Below are 22,067 nucleotides of genomic sequence, written 5' to 3'. Positions count from 1 at the left end.
TAATTTACGGCCGTGCCCCAATGATTTTGCACGGCCAGTTTTTGATGTCAAATGTCATACCGAGCCCTGCATTCTTAACACGATTGGCCTCGGCCAGAAACACTGCATCAAAAGGTTAGCCGAAAATAAAGACGTCGGCACTCGCTGGACGGAATCGTGGGGCGGCTACGGACGTGGGGCAAACAAAAACCTCATTGAGCAGGAGCTGCCTGTGGAAGCAGCGAGCTCCTGTCTCTCTCGCTCGCTCTGCCACGATAACTCCGGGACCTCGCTGAACCGTGCTGCTCGAACGCAGCGTGGGGAGACGCCTTCCCCCAAGCGAACGATCAAATAATCGGCGACCTACGACTGTGCTGAAGTCCAAACCATAAAACGCATTGCCCACGAATGCACCATCCATGCCACATCTTGCCGGGGTCATAAATTAGCATTCAACTACGAATGCATTTCAGACAACTGTGGCTTTTCCAATTCGGGTTTGGTGAACACGAGTCATCCTAGCTTGCTGCGCTATGTTGCTACCTCCTAACATGGAGAAATAATGGCACAGTCCAAGAAGCTGTTTTAACAAAAGTAAATATTTTTCTAGTAATAAAAAGCTGACGTATGCAACTAAATGTTGGCCCCTCACACTTGCATTTGTTTTTTTAATGTTTGTAAAACTTTACAAGTCCAGTTACTAAATGTTAAGGCCCCTTTCAAGTTGGTAAAAGCACACATTCTTGAAGATTTAAGAGATTACAGAATTTAAAAACACATTGCACTCAGAACACTTAATGAATCATTAAACAATAATAAAACACAAGTCACCCGCGAAAGAATTCAAAGCACCTCAACTATTTTAATTGCCTCTGCTTAGAAAAACAACTTAAAACATTTCAGCACAGGGAAGAGAAATGTTTAATCTGACACCGTGCTGAATACATTACAGCAATCTGCTGAACAGCGGACTACAAATATTGTTAAACAAATTAGTCGGTGATGCTGCTGCATTGGCAGTGGTACACAATCGCAATGACCAAAAACGCAACACATTATTGAACAACAGTGCGCGGCTTTAAATAGAATATAGAACAAGTCGCATTTCGGGAAATGGCCATTCTTCACAGCGCACGGTTGTTTTATGTGCTACGAGGTATTTTTTTTTTACAATGTTTGTCACGCGAACAAACGTTACATCTGCGGGTCACGGTGGCGGGGAGCGTCTGTCTTGAGCTGCCGGGGCCAATAACGCAACGCCGCATGTTCGTCATGTCCGTCATGTCCGTCGCGTTTCTTGCTTTGGATAATGAGCTGCTGCTATTTGAGAAATGCAGCTATGCCAATAATGAGAACGTGAGCTGGTCGTGAGTGATTACACGCACCTTCTTTGCCTCGTATTTCATCTGCACTGCATGGTCTTGACAGAATGGAATGCCACAGAAAATAATTAAAGGCTGTTTATTTTTATTAAACGGTTAAGTCCAAGCGTGCTTAAATCACAACATATAACACACTTTTTTTGTTTAAAGGCTCACTGTCTTATAATCACTTCTGCCTTACAGCCGGAAATATGTTTGCAAGAAGTTCATGTTTTGGGAAAATAGACTGCCTGACTCAGTTGGGGTACGGGAAGGACGGCAAGACGGCCTGAATTGAGTGGATGCGGAGAAAGGAAGGGAGACTGCCTGATTTAGTTGGCGGAGAGAAAGGACCGAGTAATGAATTGCCTTGACAGGCGGAGTTAAGAAAGGGCAAAGATTGCCTGACTTAATTGTATAGAGGCGAGAGGATATTTACTGACTTAGTCGATGTAGAGACAGGGCAGACAGCTTGAATGACTTACAGTTTGAGGCTCACACTTTACTCGAGAAAAACAACAATATCCATTTTGGTAGCGCTGAGACGGCGGATGTTAGCATACAGGCATTTCAACTCACAAAAGTTGTGTACTTTTCTCAGATTCTGAAAACATTCGGAGGGCCAAAGGCTGGTAAGGTATGTGAACGCAGTTCACCGATTTGCATTTCAGTACATATTTACTCATGAAGCGTACGTTTCCCTTGCATGCTGCAAGGTGCAGGAATGCTCAGCCCCACATCCATCACTCAAAAGGGGAGGGGGGCGGACTGTGTTTGTGCATCACGAGCCACTTTGCTGCGACGACGACGAGTCACGCTGGCCGTGGCGGTGACACACGGTCTACCATTCCCGTGACACTTAAAAAAGTCCCGCGGTGATTCGGTGAGCAAGGCCACGTTCCCGGCGCGGCGGCAGCGGGGTGAGCGGTGCGGTGTCCAGAAGGCCGCATTTGACTCACTGGTCCCACAAGCTGTGGTTCAGACAGATAACAAAGCACGCTGCTCTTGAACAGCAACCGCTGTTGGCAGGCCCTTCCTTTCTTGCCAGGGGAATTAGGGCAATGCCATGGAAATCGCCGACATATTTCTTAATTTTTGACCGCAATAATGTGACATTGCACAAGACGCCAGAGGGGAAATGTGCACATTCGAACTTGGACGAGGAGAGACTCCTGACTGGGGCGCCGTGGTGACGAGATGTTTACTACCTCGCCCGGTATACAGGAGGTCGTCAATTCGATCCCGACCCTGATGCCTGTATATTTAGAGTTTGCGTGTCTCTCTGGTCACGTGGATTCTTATCAGGGTCCTCCGGTTTTCTACCTCCACATTCTAGAATCAACATCACGTGTTTAAGAGTATCTGGCTGCTATAAATGTCCACGTGATGATCATCCACTTCATTAAGCTATCATTTGTGGCCAGGTGGCTTCTGAAAAAGAGATGCATAGCTCAGTGGGGGCCTTATCTGTTGAGTTAAAATATAGTTTAGTTTTAGGCCGAGAAGCTGTGAATTTCAACCCGGGCGGTGCAGCCAGGATGGCAGCATAGGGGGCAGCGTCGCTGGCAAGGAACACCGTCCCCCCACGCCGCACAGCGGAATCCGCTCGACGTCGCACTCAGGAATTTGACATTTAGCGATGTTTAAGAGACGAGCTCGGGCTCCGAGGCGCACGCGCGCGCTGTTATTATACGCGGCTGACACCGTCGGCGGTGATATTTAAAGGAGCCGCTGAATGTTGCATGTGAATATATAATAAATAAATAACCCCCCTTCTACAGTGGCCAATGATGAGGTATAATGACACGGATTTTGGCAATGCCGAGAGGAGACGATACCAACTCGAGCCCTGCAAAGGGCAGGGCTGGTTGAGACGTAGGCTTTGCACGTTCCAGTTGAACGCTAAATTAGCAGAGGTATGCAGACACGGAGACACATGGATCAAGGTGTGCTTCGTGAGGTCACCACCCCCCCACCCACCCACTGCCCTCCCACGCCTGTGGTGTGATTTACGATTTAAAGCGTTGCGACACCACCCTAAAATTACTGTATTTAGCCTTTGCAGCCCGTTATCCAGACCACCCTTTAGATTTAAGAAAGATGCATGGGAGGGGGGAGGGTATATAAATGTTAAAAGTCGTAAATGTGTGCGTGGACGGGCACGAGTGATGCAGTGCTGGCTCCCATTGGCAGTGTGCTTCAGTTCCATTTCACTTGACAGCTGGAAGCCCACCGACAAAACCAGTGGTGGCGAGAAGTCAACTCCCTCGCCTGGTATACGCAGGAGATCGTGGGTTCCATTCCGACCCAGACGCCTGTATGTGTGGAGTTTGCACGTTCTCTCCATGGCCGAGTGGATTTTTTTCCGGGTCCTCTGGTTTTTCCCTCCGCATTTAGAATCGACGTGCGTTTACGGTATTTGGCTGCTATACATTTCCACGTAATAAGCCACTTCGTTGAGCAATCATTTGTGGCAAGGTCGCTTCTAAAACAGAGCGATATAGCTCAGTGGGTCTTACCTGGTCAAATACTAAATAGTAGTAACAAGTCTCTCACACAACAAGCACATGAGATGCTCCCATTTTAACACGAGCCTGTGTGATGTATTTTTCCATCTAAAACTGTCAATACCCAGGCTGCCTATAGGTTACCACAAGCTTGATTAAAGGTTGGCAGATTCAGACTCGATGACGAACCTCTTATACATCTCCTTAGAGACACCGGATAATAGACAGCGCTGCATAATAATAATATATATACTAAACTGGGTGGGTATAAAGGTTACGCTTCGGACGTGGTTCAAAAGACCGCACCGTCACGGGCAATTTGGGTGACCATAGTAGCAGCAATAGGGAAATATCTACATAGTCTCCTCCTGAATGTTTGTCAAGGCTAAACTCTCCTACGCCTCACCATGAGCAATTCCACAGAGTCAAAAGCTGCCACAAATAATCCAAATACTTGAGATATAGGCATTGATGGAGAAGATTGAGATGTTTTTCGCCTACCATTTCAATAAATCGACTTGTAGCATGGGAGGTTTTCCATCTGGGTTAACTCAGCCTGATGAACAATGCCTTGTTTAACAGCAGTGGAGAAACAAAGTTAAATACCAATTAAATTTTTAATGTGTAATGCAAAAAAATATATCAATTCCTTTTGCACCAGCCACTCAACTCCTGACATAAATGATCAGGCCCCTGGCAGGGCAAACACTTTAAACTGAATGATCACCACACACAAGTCTCCTTTCATATTAAATAATTTCCGTGGACTGAGCAGTCCTGAGTGGTAACCCCATCACATGTTCCCTATTCCAGCTCAAGGACTAAGGTTTGCACTTTTCCAACACCTGCTTCTGGGGCCCCACTTCACCACGACGGTGAACTCTCCACCACTAGAAGCCCTCGGTAACAATGGCTGCCAAAAGTTAATCGAACATTTAATCACAGGGCGGCTCTCACCTGATTTGTAATACATGTTTGTACTTACTCAACGAGTGGTGCACGAGACTGGCACAACTGAGCAAGGTGCTTTAATAATAGACTATTTAAAGTGACCGTTATGGGCTCATATCGACAACCCAGGGGGACCAAAGAAGGCACCGCATCTGGCTTGACCAACTATCGAGCAACTCTGATCTCTACTCGTCTGCCTCGTCTGCCTTTCTTCAGGCACCATGGGAATTCAGAACTAAAGAATGAGAGGAGTCTCCTCTCCCATTCGAGGCCTCTCCCATCTTTCTCCATCTCCCCAGGACCCTATCACCCATCCTCCTATCTTCCCAGTAGGAGGGCCCACTGCTGCGGTTAACAGCGAGTAATCCACAGCTATCCAGCCTATCTGTGTGGAATGCCACTTATCTGAAATAACATGAATAGCAGCCTTATCTACAACCAATTGACTCTTAAGTATTTATTTTGGTTTTGCCATCTGTCTGCTCCCTGAAAGAAGGGGCGGGTGCATCTAAAATCACTCCTTTATTTCTTGTTCACAAAAAAATAGGTGAAACATGTGAAGATAACAGTGCAGCCCAGCAATCGCTCGCTCACGCCACTCACTGCTGGCAGAAATGGCCTTCAGTAGAGGGGGCTCGAGATAGCTCCGCTGGGGGGTTAATTTGGGCCCCTCCTCCAAACTTTGGAAGAGATTGAAAAAAAAGGTATTTACTCTAGAAGGTATGTAAAAATGATGGACACGACACGATTGACTTTGCAAATCAGGTGAACATTCTTGTACGAGTAAAGCCACAGTGTTTGAGAGCTATGCAGTGTATTAAGAAAAGTAAGCTTTTACTCTAAGGTCTGTCCTGGTGCAAATGTCAATCCAAAGGATTTAATATGCAAACTAATTTCTTGCTGCAATGCCAGTAATGTCCGGAATGACAGACACACAACAAATAATACCCCCACAATAAAAATTTTAAGGACCCTCACAAAATACTCACAAAAATTTGCACTAAATGTTGACTGAACGTACGAAAATTATGAAACATTGCCATTTGAACACTTATTTACGAATTATGTAAACCAAACCAGGCTATCAACGTGACGCTCTCGGTCCTTGCTTGGGGCTACCCAGGCTGCCCCTGGGGCTCGCGTTGACAGAGCTGCTCGCTGGATGCTCGGTCCTGGGCTATGTTGCGAAGTTGCTCTCTCTCTTCGCTCTCCCACGTCTCTCTGCCTTCCCTCGTCTCTCCGCCCCTCCCACGTTTCCCTGCTTTGACCGTCCCTCACTCTTGGAAAATAATCTTGAGATGGGGTTCCACGAAGACGGTATATAAATTGCAATGCAGTGATTTTTGTGATTTGCTAAATTCCATAGCTTGCTTTTTGATTTTAACTGTAGACTGTTCAATTTAAACTTAAGCCGATCTTGTGATGACCGAGGGTTTGTAAAAGTAACGTTACCTGGGGAAAATACAATTAAAATCATTTTATGAAATACGTTGCTTCCAAAAAAGCACGAAATATGAAAGTCCAAGTAATTTCCTGCTCAAATGAGCATTGAGGCAGTGCTCACCTGAGCCCTGAGAGCCAGAGGAAGAAAGTCCAGATTTATATAGCCGGGGAAAGTATTCTCCATCGGACAACCGCTTGTAATGGTCAGAAAGAGTGGTACTCATTCTAACCCATGAAGCATGACAGGCCGAGTTCAACCAGGATTTGTGAAACTAAACGACAAACTATTTTTATTTTACCAGGTAAGACCCACTGAGCTATGTAGATCTTTTTTCAGAAGCGACCTGGCCACAAATGATAGCTAAACTTAAGTGGCTTATCATCATGTGGAAATGTATAGCAGCCCAATACTCTAAACGCACGTTGATTCTAAATGTGGAGGGAAAAACCAGAGGACCTGGAGAAAAATCCACGCAACCACGAAGAGAGAGACAGAGACTTAAACTACAAATATACAAGCGTTAGGGTCGGGATCGAACCCACAATCTCCTGCATACCAGACGAGGTAGTTAACATCTCGCAAGATTCTAATCGCAAGCTTCTTGCTGTACCGCAGTGCCACCTGTCAATTTATTTTCATTTTGATTTTTAAAAATGCACAGCCCTTCCAGAATATTGTTTCCCCAACAGTATTTGCTCAAAAAAGATCATCTTGAGACTATACTTTCCTTTTGTCAAGTCCCATCAGCACTGTGTGGCATGATTAGCCAATGCTGCCCAGGAAACCTGATGCTACAAGATATTAGTCACTACAAAAAAAATAACCGCATCAATCTTTGCACAAATCGTTTTTTTTTTTAAATCAAAATAAGCCAATTTTTGTCAGCGGGCAGCTACGCACATGCCACAGGAAACGTCTGAGCATACGAAGGACTGCAAAGACCGTGCAAGCATTTGACACTTTGATCACCTCTTTGCCCTCTCATGCCCTCTTTGTTTCAAACAACGAGCGACACCCCCCACCCCAAGGTGGCCTTGCTTGCCTTTTCACCCCTTCAAGACGCAAAAAAAGTTTTAGTTTTTATAAAGTTACTGCATCGTGAAATGGGGGACGAGCAAATGAAAAATCCGCTCATCAACATTTTGGCCGCTCAACTTTAGAGCATTTAATTATATATTTACCAGCAACAACAACAACAACACAAAAAAGATTTGCGGTGCTCAATGATGGGGCCCTGCGTGTGCGGTGTGGCACGAGAACGACGCATCGCTCGTTACGGGTCGCGTCCCCGAGACAACAGCACTACTCTTTAGGAGCAATCTGTAAGGGGGCTTAACAGACGGACCCTGTTACAGGATAGCCGCCACCCTCATCATCAATACCATCATCATCATCATTACCATCATCATCATTATCATCAACATTTCAACGTTAGGAATGCATACCTAATTTAAAATCAGTCTGAAACACTGAAAAAACGAGGAGATGAACGTCTTATGCAGACACAAACTCCCCGTGTAAATGATTTTTTTTTCTAATTGGGTAAAGCAAGAGTCGGTAAGCTTGAGCACAGATTCACGGTTGCGAAGACGCACTTTCTGACTTCGTGAATACATTGCAAACAAATTTTGAAAGTTCCACGATGAAAGATTCTCAAAACGATTAAAATCAGTAAATCGACGTGACCACTTAAATTCATTAAAAAAATTGACACAAGGGTGAAATGGGAATCAACAGTAACAAAACTGTGCACATGAGAGATGGGGTGACACAGCAACAAATTCAAATGGCGGAGATCTTAAAGGGCACTCATGGTAAAGGAACAGTTGTTTCGGATTATTGTTGAATATTGGCATAAGCCACTGTATGCAATCATTGCTGGAAAATCTACAATGACACGCTGCTATTTCAGATTTAAATTTAAGTTTCAAAGCAACTTTCTTGCCGACAGTTCGGCACTTGTTTCAATGTTGATGTGTCAGGGCAGCAGACGGCTGTGGCTATAACGTGTTGCTTCAAGGAGGTATCTGAAAGCAATTTTGCAAAATGAAACATTGGCACCCATCCAGCCTCTCACTTAACACGACAAAGCAAAGGCTTTACTGGTTTGTTATAAATTGCATCCACGTATAAACTAATCAGTCATCAAACTGTGCTTGTTTCTTGTTGGCAGGATCATTATTACAGTATTACATAGTTCAACTTGCAATTGATGACAATTCCCTACCGATTTGATCAAGATTTCAGTCAAGATTACGAAGGCATGCGTGTATAAGGCACCCTATTCAAACATTCATTAAGAGTACTTTGTTATCAGCCATTTAAATTGAGTTCACAAAAAAGCTACAGAGGCTCCGCATTGTGTGTGGATTTGCCGCTGTTGGCAGCCCTCGCTCGCTTGTTCTTCTCAAGTCATCAACTGCCGTCCGCGTAATTTTCCCACAAACCCGCCGCCCATATCGTTGTCGTCGCTTTCTGCCAAACTCTGAAGATACATACGGCCACCACCCGTTTATGTCTCCGCCAATTTGGCAACAACCAAAAAAAAACCACGGACTGCAGCATCGCGATGGGAAATGACAAACAAACGGCCGACAACGCGAGCCAATTTCACGCGCTCGCCGTGTGTGCCACGACGAGAATCGCCACGTGAAATATTACAACCAACGTTCAAACGTACGGAGGAGAGACTTGCCACCCACGGTGTACGAACGTGGAACTGCAACTAATGGGTGAGCGCAGTCAAAAGAGATGAACACTGTTACACACTGGTTTCGATTTAAAGCTTTCGTGACTGCAGGAATTAATCTTCTTGGTTCTTTCGGTAAAGTCACGTAGAAGGGAAGTAATAAAATTATAAAAATAAAACATAATAAAATAATTCTCACGACGTTTCGGCCACAACGCAAGCAGCCGTCCTCAGGTGACACGTGTCATTTAGACTCTGTCTTATCGACAGACATGTTCTTCACCTGAGGACGGCTGCTTGCGTTGTGGCCGAAACGTCGTGAGAATTATTATTATTTTTTTTTAATTATTTTATTACTTCCCTTCTACGTGACTTTACCGAAAGAACCAAGAAGATGTTACACACTCGTTTCAACAGGCGCGCACCGTGACTTGACATCAAGCTTGCACGCTTATAACAGGTGCCAATTAATATTTTTGTGGAAATTTTCCAGGTCTCCCTTGAAAAAGAACGTTGGTTTCAATGGGCTCTTATCTGGTAGGATACATTACAATTTGGATTTATAAAGTGACGCAATGCAGCCACATTTCAATACGCTGTACAACATAGTACTACGGACAGAAAATAATGTATTGGTTATTTTTAGACCAATTGCTGCAGTGTGGATGGTACAACCACAGCCCGAGCCACATTGGAGTCACTAGTTATTCTCAAAGGAGAAAGTGCTATTAGAAAAATACAAATTTAACTCCCTCGGTCAACTCAGCCACTAATGAGTAAGTGGGTGGGCAAGTCAACCTCAGTGCTGGGGAGACATAGGTGACCAAGCATATCAACGATGACACCAGCCCTTTATGTCATGTGGCCTTAATAGGTAGACAATGACAATAGCACATGGCCTTCAGGGTGATACGTTTATTGATACCCCACTAAAATAATCTAGAGAAATTCTAGACAAAGCAACATTTCATTTCAAAGCCTCTACACATCTCCCATTCATCTCAACATAGTGAATACATCTGCTAACACTCGCCTCTGTACGATATACGGGGGGCGCTTACTTTCACCACATTCAATCACCTATTCAGCAGAACGTGTGAGTGCCATTAGAAATCATTGGGGTACATTTGAATAGATGGCCGTGTATAATGAGTCCTTGACTACATTTTCAATTAAACTGAAATAAGGTGGGTTTCTGTGCAAGAGGGCAGACATGGGGGTGACATTCGTTCATGTGATCACATGGGCTGTTTGCACGAAGCAAGCGTGCTGTCACGTGGGATGCTGGGGGTGCGCGTGTCTGTACGTGCATGTGACGCGCAGATAACGCAGAGGGACAAAGAGTGTTCAAATGACAGATGTGTGTTCTTGTCTGTAATAAATGTTTGTCTTTGTGACTGCCAACAGAACATAAGGCAATTGAATGGACATTTTTCTCTACTCCCTACAGGGTAAATATTTACGTTTTCAATAAGGGCTGCAATGCCCTAATCGCCACGTCAAAGATCATATTAAATTCGGAACATCTGTGTCCTAGATACAAAAGAGGAAATAAATGAATGTCTCAAAACAGGGCATCCCTTAAATGTATACCACGTGTTTGTAAGACAGCGGACACAAAAAGGCCATCCCAATGTATCAAGTAAATTAGTAAACCTTTGTCATCTGTAAATATTTAAAGATTTTCTTGAATTGCGTGTTTACTTAAAGAAGCGCTGAGTCCACAAACACCAATTCTCGGTGTACATACAAACAACGTGTAGAACACGACAGCCACGTTAAACAAGACGTTTCACGTTGAAAGACGTTCCGCATTGAAAGGTTCGTGTAAACAAACGGTGTGTTATGCCAGGTGGACGTTTTAGCCACGTTGTACCCAGCAGCAAACTTTGGGTTTAATGAAATGGCAAAGCAGAACATGACAACAACAGAGACTTGACTAAATATTACGACACATTAAGATGGAGCAGACCATATATTAAAATCACATTGGAGTAGACAATGCAGACTCCGGCATAGAAGGCATCATTATGTCGTGGAAACTAAAATAATGGTAAATATTATAACAATAACAAAGTGACAAAAAGACTTGCCACCTTCATCGTGAACACTGCTTTGTGTTTTAGAATTCCTTTTTTGTGTAGTTTGTCGTCCTCGCCCACACCTCCGATTAGTAGAGTTGGCTGGGTACGGTGCGAAAAAGTTCAACATAAATACAGAAAAGTAGTTTTATTAGACCATTTTTTGACGAATGACTGTGTTTTAGTGATCAAGGTGGTGTGAATCGTTTCGATGCATGCACGGGACCGTTTCGCTTTGCTCCCGACCATCGCCAAGACTCACTGTTGATGTGGTCGACATAGTAGACGCCAACTTGGGGATCGTAGGCCTGCTCCCAGCCGTACGGCAGCTCATCCCCGATGCAGTCGGCAAACGACAGCGGCTTGGTCAGCCTGCGAGCGCACGGCGCACAACGGGAGGGCAGCAACAGCAGCGGCGCACAGGTGAGCGGAACTCGTAGGAGCAAGCGCAGGGGCATCATCGCAGACATCGCTTTGACGCGAAGTAAAAGTCAGTTGGCTTGTAGAGGACGCCGTAGCAAGAGGGGATGATGACGGTGGTCACAATTAACGGCTCGGAGTGGCGGACAAAAACAGGAACGCGCCAGCGTACGTCCACTGCGCAGATGGGAGCGATGAAATCAGTGGAGGTGCTTATCTTATTGATTTATATAGCACCTTTACCAAGGCGCTTAATAAAGAATGATCCAGTTTGACAGCAGAAGTGTGATTAGTTGAGTTGATGAGAAGTATGGTGGTACATGAATATAATGATGCGTGCAATAAACGACGATGAAAGTGACAATGAGCGGCTAGTGATGAGCGAGTGTGATGAAGGGGTCGGGAATATTGGAAAGGCGATGATGGTGTTCATGATTGGAGAGTGAAGCTGACTGTTCGACATGTAGGGGCAGTTTGTTCCAGAGTAAGGAGGCCAGAAGTGAAAAAGATAACAATAGAATAGTGTATTCTTGGTTCTTTCGGTAAAGTCATGTAGAAGGGAAATAATAAAATAATATAAATATAAAACAATAAAATTCTCACGACGTTTCGACTGCAACACAAGCAATCATCATCAGGTGTGAAATCCACAGAAAGAAAATTTTAAATAAAAAAATAGAATAGTGATTGGGCACAAGGAGAAGGGGGAACACACAGCTGCTCGCTAGATTGTCACATCATCGGAGAGTGAGAGATGGTTGACGATTGCTTGGGGCGAGGGGGGAGTCCTTCATCCACGAAGGGGATGATTGATCATGGCTGACGATGATGATAACGAAAGAAGTATCCATAAGCAGGGCAAGCAGACGGGTATTTTAAAAGTGCTCTGCGTATTTTGTTTTAATTCACTTTGTTTACTCAAGAAAGCCTTGCCGAGTCTCATGACTCCGTTTTCAGGAGGGTCCTGCAGTTTTCGCAGTAGGGGGCAACGTTGCAATGAGTAAACTCAGTTGAGCAATTTACAGGTACGGTAGTTATTTTTTAATTGGGATTTTTTGGCAAAACCCAGTCACATCGTATGTTTTTGTTAAGCTATAGGAGGAAACGAGACATCTAGAGAGAAACCACAGAGAACAGGAGAACACACAAACTCCACGCAGGAGCGCGCCCAAGTACGGACTTGAACCCAGGCCCCTTCTGGCTCCGGGTGCACAAGCATAGCCCATGCATCACACTGCTGCTCAGCAGGAAGTATTAACTGGTAAGTGCAGAGATTGTTTTTTATTGGATGTTATTGAAAAGCATTACTCACGTATAACACAATGTGTTAGAAATCATAACATCAGCAGTAGGGCCGATGAGGGCCCGTTGGTGTTTTGGTTGTCAGAAATGGAGATGCATGTACTCTTTGAAATGCAGTCATAGATTTAAAAGTTGGAATCGTCATTGCACAGAATGGATGTCATTTCTCGTTGCACATGGTACACCACACCGAGGGTTCAGACGGATAACAAGCCACGATCTGCTGCGCCAAACTAGAATCCAGCAGTAATCGGACTTTTATAATCAGCACAAAAAGTTAGGCGCATTCCAAAAAGGCTGGTTTTCAACGTCCAAATACCAACTTTTTCGTTGTTGTAAAAGCAAAACACCAGGCAGGAGGAGGAGGAGAAGAAAACCTCGCAAACCCCTTCGAACGTTTCTGGCGTCTCTCAGCATAACAACATTTTTTTCTTTAAAGAGACGTGGGGAGGGGGGGGGGCAGGAGAGGAAAAAATAAGCAGGGACCTCAGCAGCAGCAGCGGCAGCAGCGCGCTCAAGTGTGGCGAATGTCGTGGCAACTGTTGGGCAGAGCGGCGAGCACCCGGCTCGCCCCTCCAGACGACCACGACGCTAGGAGACGCAGCAGCCATTCATTCCGCATTCCTGGATCGCAAAATCTGTGCAGCCCACACGATGTCGTAAACAGCCAGGCAGGCACCCACAGCAGCCACCCGTCCACCCCCACCACCACAGCGGCGGTGATGGCCCAACACCCCCCAGCTCAACAGTCAGCTCCAACCCCCCCCAACTCCTGCCTCCTCCTCCCCTAGTTAATCACTAAACCGTGTGGAATGCACCCCCCCCCCCAAGTTTAAACTACCCACCAAGAATTACACACTAAACAAAACCCGCTCCCCGCCTCTCCCCCCCCCCTCCCTTCAGCGATGGTATGCCCGATTTGTAAATCAGAGAACGCGTGGGTCCCAGCTGAAAATGTATTTGGTGGCAGAAACGTCTGTGATGTTGAGGTGGTTGTGATCACCGATAGTGGTTATGGCTGCAGAGTGGGTGGGGGACAGGGCTCGTGCCCAGTTAGCAGCAGACACGCAAAGATGGTGGCAGGAGACACACAAAGATGATGGCAGAGACACACAAAGATGATAGCAGAGACACACAAAGATGTTGGCAGGAGACACACAAAGATGATGGCAAAGACACACAACGTTGATGGCAGGGGACACACAAAGATGATGCCCGGGTGCCACAAAGGTAGAGGTCGCTAAGGTGACTTCGACTTCTTGGTTCTTTCGGTAAAGTCACGTAGAAGGGAAATAATAAAATAATAAAAATAAAACATTATCAAATAATCTCACGACGTTTCGGCCACAACACAAGCAGCCGTCCTCAGGTGAAGAAAGAGCTGTCGGAAAGACAGCGTGACAAGGAGTAGTTTATTCTTCTATTTTATAAAACATTACGATAAGGCCAAGGTCTCGGACATCCTCCAGAATACTTTTTAGCAATTGCAAAAAAAGGAAAACATACAATCTACATGTAAAAAGACTCTTCAATAAAAAATGTTTTTGCACGAATGCTACCTTCCAAGTGGTATGGTATAAACTTCGGATATCCTCCAGATTTTGGGATTAATTTTAATAAAGAAGACACTAATTCTTAGACGGTGGAAACAACCAAGCTCTGTGTCACTCGAAATCCACGTAAAAGAGGTGAGGGCCTTGAAGGGTCTGAAAAGTAGCGTAGATCGAATGCTGTGCAGCAGGATTGCTTTCCAACCTCGTGTCTCCACAAACCTACAAAAAAAAACAAAACCCAATCGCTATGAGACGTAACACACATTCTAGATTTGAAGTTTTCGTGACTGTAGGTAAAAATAGTATTTTATTTTATTTTTTACCTACGTGACTTTACCGAAAAAACCAAAGAGTACGTAACACACAGCTTACCAATTGCAAAACGACGCAGATGTGTATGGTTATGGTGGGCCAAATTGGAAATGCGGGTACAGATAAATGGGGAATTTTAAAAAGTTTACATTTTTTTAAGTGTAACGTTCCGGCTTCCTACGCCGCACGCGCAGTATGCGTGCGTCAGAACGCGTGTACAGGGTGTTTTCTTGCGCGTCTCACAGCCGCGGTGCGAGACACAAATCAAGCACAGTGAAGTGACACCCACACTTACGGCTCTGGCTTTCTGTCCGTTTGCACTCGTGTCCTCTAAACGCGCGTTCGTATGTACGTGCAAGCGCGTGGGGAGCGGTGGTGCAGCGGTTAGCGCGCTGCACTACGGACCTGGCGAACAGAGTTCGACAACTTCCGCCCACGGCCAACATCAGTGATGGTAATCTGAGCTAGTACTGGGCCTCCTCTAGATCGACTCAGCCTCAATTGAGTACCTGGTACATTGCCTATATATCACCACTAGGAAACAAAGACGGCCGGGCATGGTGCTGGCCACCCACCCCTCGTGTGCCGTGCCAGCCTTCACAGGTGCCCACTAACAGCACTTGCCTCCAAATTCTGTTATGGCTATATGGGGGATCTTTGTACGTGTGTGTGCTTGTTTTAGTACACAAAAGGTGTCGTGCTGAAGTGATTACAGTATTGTACCACGAACCCTAACGACCTAAGTTTTATTCTCAAACACAGCTGACATCAGTAGTGGGAAACGCCTAGGTCAACTCAGCTTTAGGCGAGTACCTGGTACGGTGTGTAAACATCAGCACTGGGGAGACAAAGGCGGCCAGTGGTGGTGTATGCCACACCACCTCCTGCTTGTGTGCCGTGCTGGCCTTAATGGATGTTGATTAACATTACCTGCCCCGACAGTTTAGTCGGCTTTGGCTTGGACAGGAAACATCAACAGAAGGGATGACAGTCAGCAGGAGGTCAAGACGAACCACGCACACAGCGGCAGCCCAAGGAAGAACATGCCCAGGAGGATGGCCATCGTGAATTATTACGTAATGAATTCAACCCGCTAAGATGGATTGTTACATCACAGGACTGTGGGAGATGGCGACAATTTGGGAAGTTATTTTAATCATCCAGCGATCGATAAATTACGGCTGTTGTGCAAATCAACTTTACTTGAGATGGCATTCCGCGGAATGTTTCACAATATTATTACACGTCGAGGACATATCCTATGATTGCCCCTAACCAGTCGAGGCCTCCTTTCATGGACGGGCCCTAACAACTTGTTATTTCCTCTTGTGTCTGTAAAACCCTACGACACTAAATCACCCAGCAGCAGCAGCAGCACTAAATCCAAGTGGGAAATATGGTCAAGGTCCACCATTGTCAGCCTCTGCGCAAAAAAAAAACAATAGAGTATTTTAATTATTTCGCGGCTACAAACACGTGGATAAGAAAACAAGCGATAAGCCCCCAAGAATGAAAATTGCTGCCATGCGATTTACCATTGCCCACGGGCTCCCCCAAGCTGCACTACTCAGAGGCGTCGTTCTCACAGCGGCCACAGCAACGTGGACGACTCATTGTAAAGTCGACCACAACATCCGTGATGAAATGAACAGTTTGGATTTAAAGCTTTCGTGACTGCAGGGATTCATCTTCTTGGTTCTTTCGGTAAAGTCACGTAGAAGGGAAATAATAAAATAATAATAACAGCGTCTGAACAACTGTCTTTCCGACAGACCTGTTCTTCACCTGAGGACGGCTGCTTGCGTTGTGGCCGAAACGTCGTGAGAATTATTTTATTATGTTTTATTTTTATTATTTTATTATTTCCCTTCTACGTGACTTTACCGAAAGTACCAAGGAAATGAACACAGTTTGGATTTACGTAGCACCCACGTACAACTGTCTCTCTGCAATCATAGGCGGAGTTTGATTTCTATATTTGGGGGGGGAGGGCAGAGATTCGCTTTGTCCCTCGCATTAGGATTCACGGTGGCGCCTACGGTAATTCATTGATTTGAGGCAACATTTAATTAAAATAAATTAATAAAGGCGTACAGTTTGGGAGGGGCATTGCCCCCCCCCCCACCATATGCCACCGCCCCCCCTGCAAACTCCGCCCAAGGTGGCAATCCACTGCTGGATGAAGGCCTCCCCCAAACCACCGCCATCTCTCACGATGGGCGCGTATCAGGAAGGTTATTCGTGACGTGGAGTGGATTTAACAGTATTATTATTTCAACAATGCCATTATCGAGAGATGCACAAATACACCTACAAGTGTATGAACAACTTCAAACTAAACACGCGCTGCTGATGCAAGTAGCTACCAATTTTATATTTTTCCGCACCTCCAATTAGCTCAGTTGGCTACGTACAGTGTGAAAGAAGTTCAACATGCAAATTAAAATATGCGTGTGGCAATAAACAAAGGCAAAGGTTCCTCCCTACAGCCTTAACAGACCATTGGGGCAAGTGCTGCTAGCGAGAACCTACAAAGGCAAACAAAGGGGTGGATGGCCAGCACCGCCGCCTATGTACTCATGTAAGGCTGAGTCGACCTAGGGGAGGCCCACGTCTGTTTTAGATGTTTGTCACCAGTGATAGCCGTCGGCAGAATTCGAACTCGGGTCGACGGTTTCATGGGGCAGCGTGTTAACCACGACGTCACTGCGCAGATAAACAAGCAGGAAAAACACGGTAGAGTACCGCAAAACGCACACAAACCACAGTCCATCAGTACAACACAAGCCACGGTCTAAATAAGTTCACAATCTGTACACACATTTGAAAACTTTGGTGGCATCAACACGCAAGCACCGACTGGTGGCTCGCGTGCGCCGTCGCATGCCACGTTGGGACTGGCAAAAACAGATCACAAATTCCCTCTCATCACCGCACCACAAAGGGCCACTTGTGGTGCACAGGGACCGAGCAGAGTAAACAAGGCCCCTGCCTCGATCCACGTGGGCCCCTTGCTGAGAAAAAAAAACACAAACACTCTGCTTTGTTTTTGGAGAGACTCTACGGCGGCGCATGGGGGTGGATCTGCGGCAGCAGTGCCGCTTTGCGCACACAAAGCAATACGAACCCAGCGACCCGAGTTTGATTCCCAGCCGCGGCGAAGCATCAGTGGCGAGTGACATCTGAAGGGGTCCTGGGTACCCGATCCACAACCCGCATGGCTAAGAAGGTGTGGGGGACGACGACTCGTTCCTTCTATAATCGATTTTTGTAAAGGGCTGCATTATATTATAATTCTTATTTTGTTAACTTATGCGCACCATCGTGTACGTATACAGCCTTTTAGTCAATCTACCGCTGGGTGAGGGGTCTCGCTATGCCGTGCAGGTCTTGGGAGTTATAAGACTACATTTCACCACAATGTTCAGAAGGAAAGATGAAGATTATGCACACGGACATACTTAAAGCCTCACTGCTCGTGCTGCTGTTACATTCTCTTGAGTAGCGTTTCTCTCTCTCCCTCTGCGCGCCTCGTCTCCGACACCCCCTCTCCTCGCCGTGTCCACTGCTCTCTCTTGTCTTGGCGTCTCTTTGTTGTTAGGGCCCCATCTGGCACGAGCGACGGCGGCCTGATCAGCGGTGCCCTCTTTCAACGCATCTCCCCGGGAGCTCGCATTCCTCTTATCGGGCGCGCATTCCTGGGCGAATCGCTCTTCATACTCGAGTGAACTTGGCCCAGGCAGCGAGCGAGCCTGAGCCTCAGCGCTTGGCCAGCCCATTCCCCACGGAGCCACGAGACCGGGCAGCCGGGCGGCCGCCGCCGCCGCCGAACTTTCGTCGGCAAGGCAATTTCACGCACGCTTTAGGAGCATTAAAAAAGTATGACTTGTATTGGACTTGCACCAACCTACACAACAAAGAGTTGTTCTGATTTGCCAAAGTCCGTGGTTCCAAAGTGCCAAACAAACTTCCAATCTGAATTTGTTTGTGCTTTTTTGGTGTTGGTAAATTAAGCCCACACATTGTTGATGACACTCAAAGCACAAACAGCTTCTGAGGTCATGTGCTTAAACGATGGCCGTTAAAAAACATTTGTGTAATATATGACTTTGTTTCACAGTAATAAAGAATAGATTTATTTGGTATTCATTAACTTGCTCAGGGCTGGGTAAGAGCTGACTGTTAAATGGTAATTTGAACATTTGGATAGTAAAACATTTTATATGGATATATAATTTATATAGATACTAAATAGAATTGGCCTGTCTCGCTGGAGCACACAGAGTAACACAGCAGCACTGATTCAAACCAAAAATTGTTCAGAGCGTAAACCGCACCACCACCACCACGCTGGACACTCACGAAAACACGATCGGCATGCCAGGGGGTCACAAGGTCACATTTCTAAATCCAAAGCGTAAATAATGTTTAACACAGCTTATTGTTATAGCCACTGTTATTTAATAATCTATTAACACATTTCTAAGGTTTTTTTACGAGCGTGAACAAAAATAAACACCGATTTCCCCCCCCTCCTCAAAAATGTATGCAATTAAAGTAATGAAATTGACCGAGCCAAGTTGAACGAACATCCACAAAATGTCGGTAATTTGGCCAGTTTTTTTTAGAACGTTTGAACCCAGTTCTTCTTCTCCTCCTCCATGGCTGGGGAACTGACCTGCTTCTTAACCCTTCTCCCCTTCCGATGTGACGTGCGTGTGTACCTCATCGGTTTTTATTCCGATTCCATTACGTTTATGTCATTGGAACTTAACTGGAGGAAACCTAAAATAAAATAATAAAATAATTTTGTCGGTACTGAGTCTCCCACAAAGCTACAGTTTGGCGCCAGGTATCAGTGCGGTCGTGTCGCTACAGTTCTTTGCGGCGAGTACAATGTCTTCAAAAACAACGGCGCTATGCCCCTCTAAATAAAAATTAACACTGAATCGATTTCGCATTTCGAGATTCAGCCTTCAACGGGACCCACCCCGTAACTTGCAGACGTCTCTAAACGGTCAAGTTTGAACACAACCGACTCGGAGGACCCGTGCATTCTCGTTCACAAGCAGAACTTGGTAGATTTTAAACTCATGCTTGCTGTAAACGTGTGTCAAGAGCACTGGGCAACGGGCACCTCGTAAACTTCACTGTGCAACATCCTCCCCGACTGAAGGGGCTGGCCTAGATCCAGAATGGGCATTATTCCCACTAGCCATCTGGCCACCTCAAATAGAACTTCTCTTACGACGACGGCGACAGGCATCTTCACTGCGTGTAAAATAACAGACAGCTAGCAAATAATTCATCAACCCAATTACACGATAGCCCCAAGCGACATTTCCTTTAATCTATTTGCCAAAATAAAAGATAATTAGAAAACATACAAACAGATTAAATAAGGCAGTTTGTATGTAAAGCTTGGGTTTGTGCAGTCAGGAGTTTTGTGAGCAATCAGGGTACAGACTGCAGAATACATTGTCTCTTGTAAACATAGCAAAACATAATTAGTTAGTGAATCATTCATGGCTTCTGAACCACACAAGGTCAACCTTTTTATACCTATCCCTGATATACCCTCCTCAGACAGATTAAAATGGTGACTCTCTGAGAGACATTTATCAACACTTTCAAGGTATTAAAAAAAACAATGTGTTACAATCGGCTTCATTCAACCTCTTCCCCACTGGCATACGATCTTGTACACTCGTGACACTGACAATACCTAACTTGAATGATGGCAAGGGTACCGGGCACGCTTCAATATCGCAACACATTATCACTCATCTAAAATACCCGACAGCGCTAAAAGTCAGCAGAGCAGCCATTGAGCTGCCACAATTGAAAACACACTTGCCGCAAAAATCGGGCGCCGTAGCGCCTTCAGGACTGCGCCGTATACATCGTACTGTTGTTTGGCGTGTACGCAAGGGAGACATGGCCTCCAAATTGACCCCAGAGGTCAACTGCATCGGAGTTCACGACCTCTTGACTTTGCCGTGTGTGGGCATTTGAAGTCGGAGGTCTACACCGACCGTCCCGGAGACATCACAGCAACGAGGGGGGGAAAATAGGCGGGGAGTGCACGACGATCGATGTGGACGTGTTAAGGAATGTTCAAGCATCCTGTGCGAAACGGACTGGGACGTGTCCAAGCAAATTGCTGCACAGTTTCAGCGTACGCTGTGAATTACTGTAGACGCACGGGGTCCCTTAGTTTCTGTCGCATCCTGTGCATTGCCCGTTAGCGTTGCTCGTCAATTCGCAAGGGCAAATGAGTGGCGGGGGTTAAATGTTACGGGAAACTGGAGCACGGGTTGGAAAGAAGAAAATAAACCCATGAGACGCAACACGTGGCGCTCAAGTTACCTATCGCACTACCTGGCACGAGGAGTTTTCAGGTATCAATCATCTCGCTCAGCCACAGGGGAGACACACAATACGTGTACACAGCAGGCAGAAGGATGCCTGTAATATGCAGCCCAAATACGCACAACTTTTAATATCCACAGACCCCAATCGATCCAAGGAAAAATGGCATGAGCCATTGGTGGATGATTTCTATTGTATGCAGGTTGTGTGCGGCTAACAGCCGTGACCCGGAGGTGGTCACAAACTCGTCCGGATTCTGTGCGCTTACCCAGTGGGAATTGTGCAGATATCAGGTGGGATTTTTGCAGACCGGCACGGTTATTAGCATACACCAATAAACATGCCCCCTCTCCACCCCTGTATCGTAGACGGATGAGAGGTTTCTCCCTTTGCATAGCGGACCCGACGCACGTGTGTATGGAAACACACGACCCCCGAACTGGGCAGGGGACACTTTTGGGGTTCGTAAAAAAAAAGGCACCGTGCTCGGTGACCTCCGAGTGACCCCTGGTAAACAATGTCTTGGCAGGAGTCAAACCAGACCAATGGAGGGTTTTTTTTTAAAGGCCTGGAGCCTCACTCCTAAATGCATAAGGGGTTCTTTCACGACCGGCAGACATTTAGTGCACACATCTCGGATCGTGAACAGACACTTTTTTTTTCAGCCGTACGACGACGACGCTGTGTCTGTTGAGAATGGTTGCGTCGCGATCGATGTACAAAGACGCCCTTGTCTTGATGTGATTCAAGCAGTCAACGGCACCAACCAGAGGTGACGCCTCGCAGGTCTGACAGCTGCAGGGAGTAGATCATTCTAAGACTTAAATCCATTAGCTTTGAGCGCGCTACGTCTTAAGTTCTACTTTGTTACTCCACGCATAACGTTACAATGCGAGAATGGGACCGCGTCTGGCAAAGGCCTCGGGGAACCTGTTGCTATTTTTATCGCAGTGCTCAATAAATTCCTCTGCATTTCACCAGGTGAGGCTCTAACGAGACACAACAAAGCAGGTGAATCGAGGTAGAACGGAACTTATTTCGCTTCGCAAAGTGGAAAAAAATGACTCGCGGGGCAGATAAAAATGTTGCCATTTTT

At 45.9% G+C, this 22,067-nt stretch overlaps 1 protein-coding gene across 2 annotated transcripts in view; it reads right to left on the bottom strand.

Moving 5' to 3' along the window:
* Positions 1-22,067, bottom strand: part of LOC133350076 (protein WWC2-like) — a 104,708-nt gene that overhangs the window by 53,217 nt on the left and 29,424 nt on the right. For both annotated transcript variants that reach the window (XM_061564070.1, XM_061564071.1), the window contains exon 2: positions 11,275-11,384. In XM_061564070.1, coding sequence (XP_061420054.1) covers positions 11,275-11,384 — 110 coding nt within the window. The remainder of the gene's footprint in view (positions 1-11,274; positions 11,385-22,067) is intronic.

The sequence above is a fragment of the Lethenteron reissneri genome, chromosome 32 (assembly GCF_015708825.2).
Source record: "Lethenteron reissneri isolate LAM-NWPU_2019-01 chromosome 32, ASM1570882v1, whole genome shotgun sequence".
Taxonomy (NCBI): domain Eukaryota; kingdom Metazoa; phylum Chordata; class Hyperoartia; order Petromyzontiformes; family Petromyzontidae; genus Lethenteron; species Lethenteron reissneri.
The sequence above is the reverse complement of the archived record's forward strand: the minus strand, read 5'-3'. Positions and strand labels throughout refer to the sequence as shown.